The sequence below is a fragment of the Channa argus genome, chromosome 15 (genome assembly GCF_033026475.1).
Source record: "Channa argus isolate prfri chromosome 15, Channa argus male v1.0, whole genome shotgun sequence".
NCBI classification, from domain to species: domain Eukaryota; kingdom Metazoa; phylum Chordata; class Actinopteri; order Anabantiformes; family Channidae; genus Channa; species Channa argus.
In genome coordinates, this window is record NC_090211.1 from 17,192,486 (window position 1) to 17,193,785 (window position 1,300).

At 35.2% G+C, this 1,300-nt stretch overlaps 1 gene segment (V, D, J or C); it reads right to left on the minus strand.

The window, feature by feature from the left end:
• Window positions 1–458: 458 nt before the first annotated feature.
• On the minus strand, window positions 459–929 carry LOC137100122 (immunoglobulin heavy variable 3-23-like). The segment is given in 2 exon segments: window positions 459–766; window positions 881–929. Coding segments are annotated over 2 exon segments (357 nt in total).
• Window positions 930–1,300: the final 371 nt, after the last annotated feature.

A 1,300-nucleotide genomic window follows, 5' to 3' on the forward strand; every position in this document is an offset into this window, starting at 1 on the left:
CAAGTCATATGTCATCTGCAAAGTGTCAGTCAGGGCTGCTCTTCACTGCTAATTTCACAGGTGATTATCATATTTAAATAGAGAAAAACAAACCTAGTCAATGATGTTGTATTTTTAATTGCAATAAAGCAGAACATAAAGCAGAACAGTATGTTTAAAAGGGAAGAAAGCTGAAAAAATATCTGTGTGAATTACCAATAAACAGCAATTCACAAATATACATTTTGTTAAAATGGGTGAAATTGAAAATTGAAAAACTCCGTAACACATTAATCCTCTAATCTTAAATGTTTTTTGTCATATTGAATCTATTTCCACCCTACACTGAACAATCGCTTTGAAAAGCGTAAAAATTAGATTTTCTCTTAAAATTTAAATAGCAGAACAGTGTGTTTGTGTTTGTGTGTGTGTGTGTGTGACTACTATAGGTTGTTGTACAGCTGTTTAACCAACTTCAGTCACTGTGAGTCTCGAGCACAATAATAAACAGCAGAATCTTCAGTTGTCAGACTGTTCATCTGCAGAAACAGCTGCTGTCTGCTGTTGTCTCTGGAGATGGTGAACCGGCTGCTGACTGACGGAGAGTAATAGTTGCTGCCGCCATTGTCAGTAACAATCCACTCCAGTCCTTTACCAGGAGCCTGTCTGATCCAGCCAATCCAGTAGCTGCTGAGTGTAAATCCAGAGGTTGTACATGTTAATCTGTGAGATTCTCCAGGTCTTTTAACCACTGGTTCAGATTCTGTCAGAGTTTGACCATCAACACCTAAAAAAGAAAAAACATAAAAAAATAATAATCATTACTATTTAAAACAAAACAAGCAAATTCATCAGTAAATTTCTAAATTTTAAACACAGTTCAACTGAGTGACATGTTCACCTGTCCACCAGAGAGTTAACAGCAGCAGTCCTGTCCTACAGTCCATCATGTTCAACTGTTCATCCACTGCTCTTTGTCATCCTCTCTGCAGGCAGATAAGTAGAAAACATTTGAGTTTTGCATTGACTCCTCCTCACAGGGAGGATACAACTAGATTAGATTTCAACCTGATTTTAGTTTAGTGAAAATAAAGCTGCAACCTTCCATTTAAAACATTACACATTTAAATACTTTCATTATTTCATTGTGTTATTATCATTACAGCAGCAATCATTGCAGAACGTTACATCACATTTTATTGGTTCTAAGTAATAATCACCAGATAACATATTGAGGAAACTTTTTTTTTAGAAAACTGATATTGGATCATTAAAGCAGTACAATAACAATGATTAAGTTAAGACTAAAAACCACTTACCA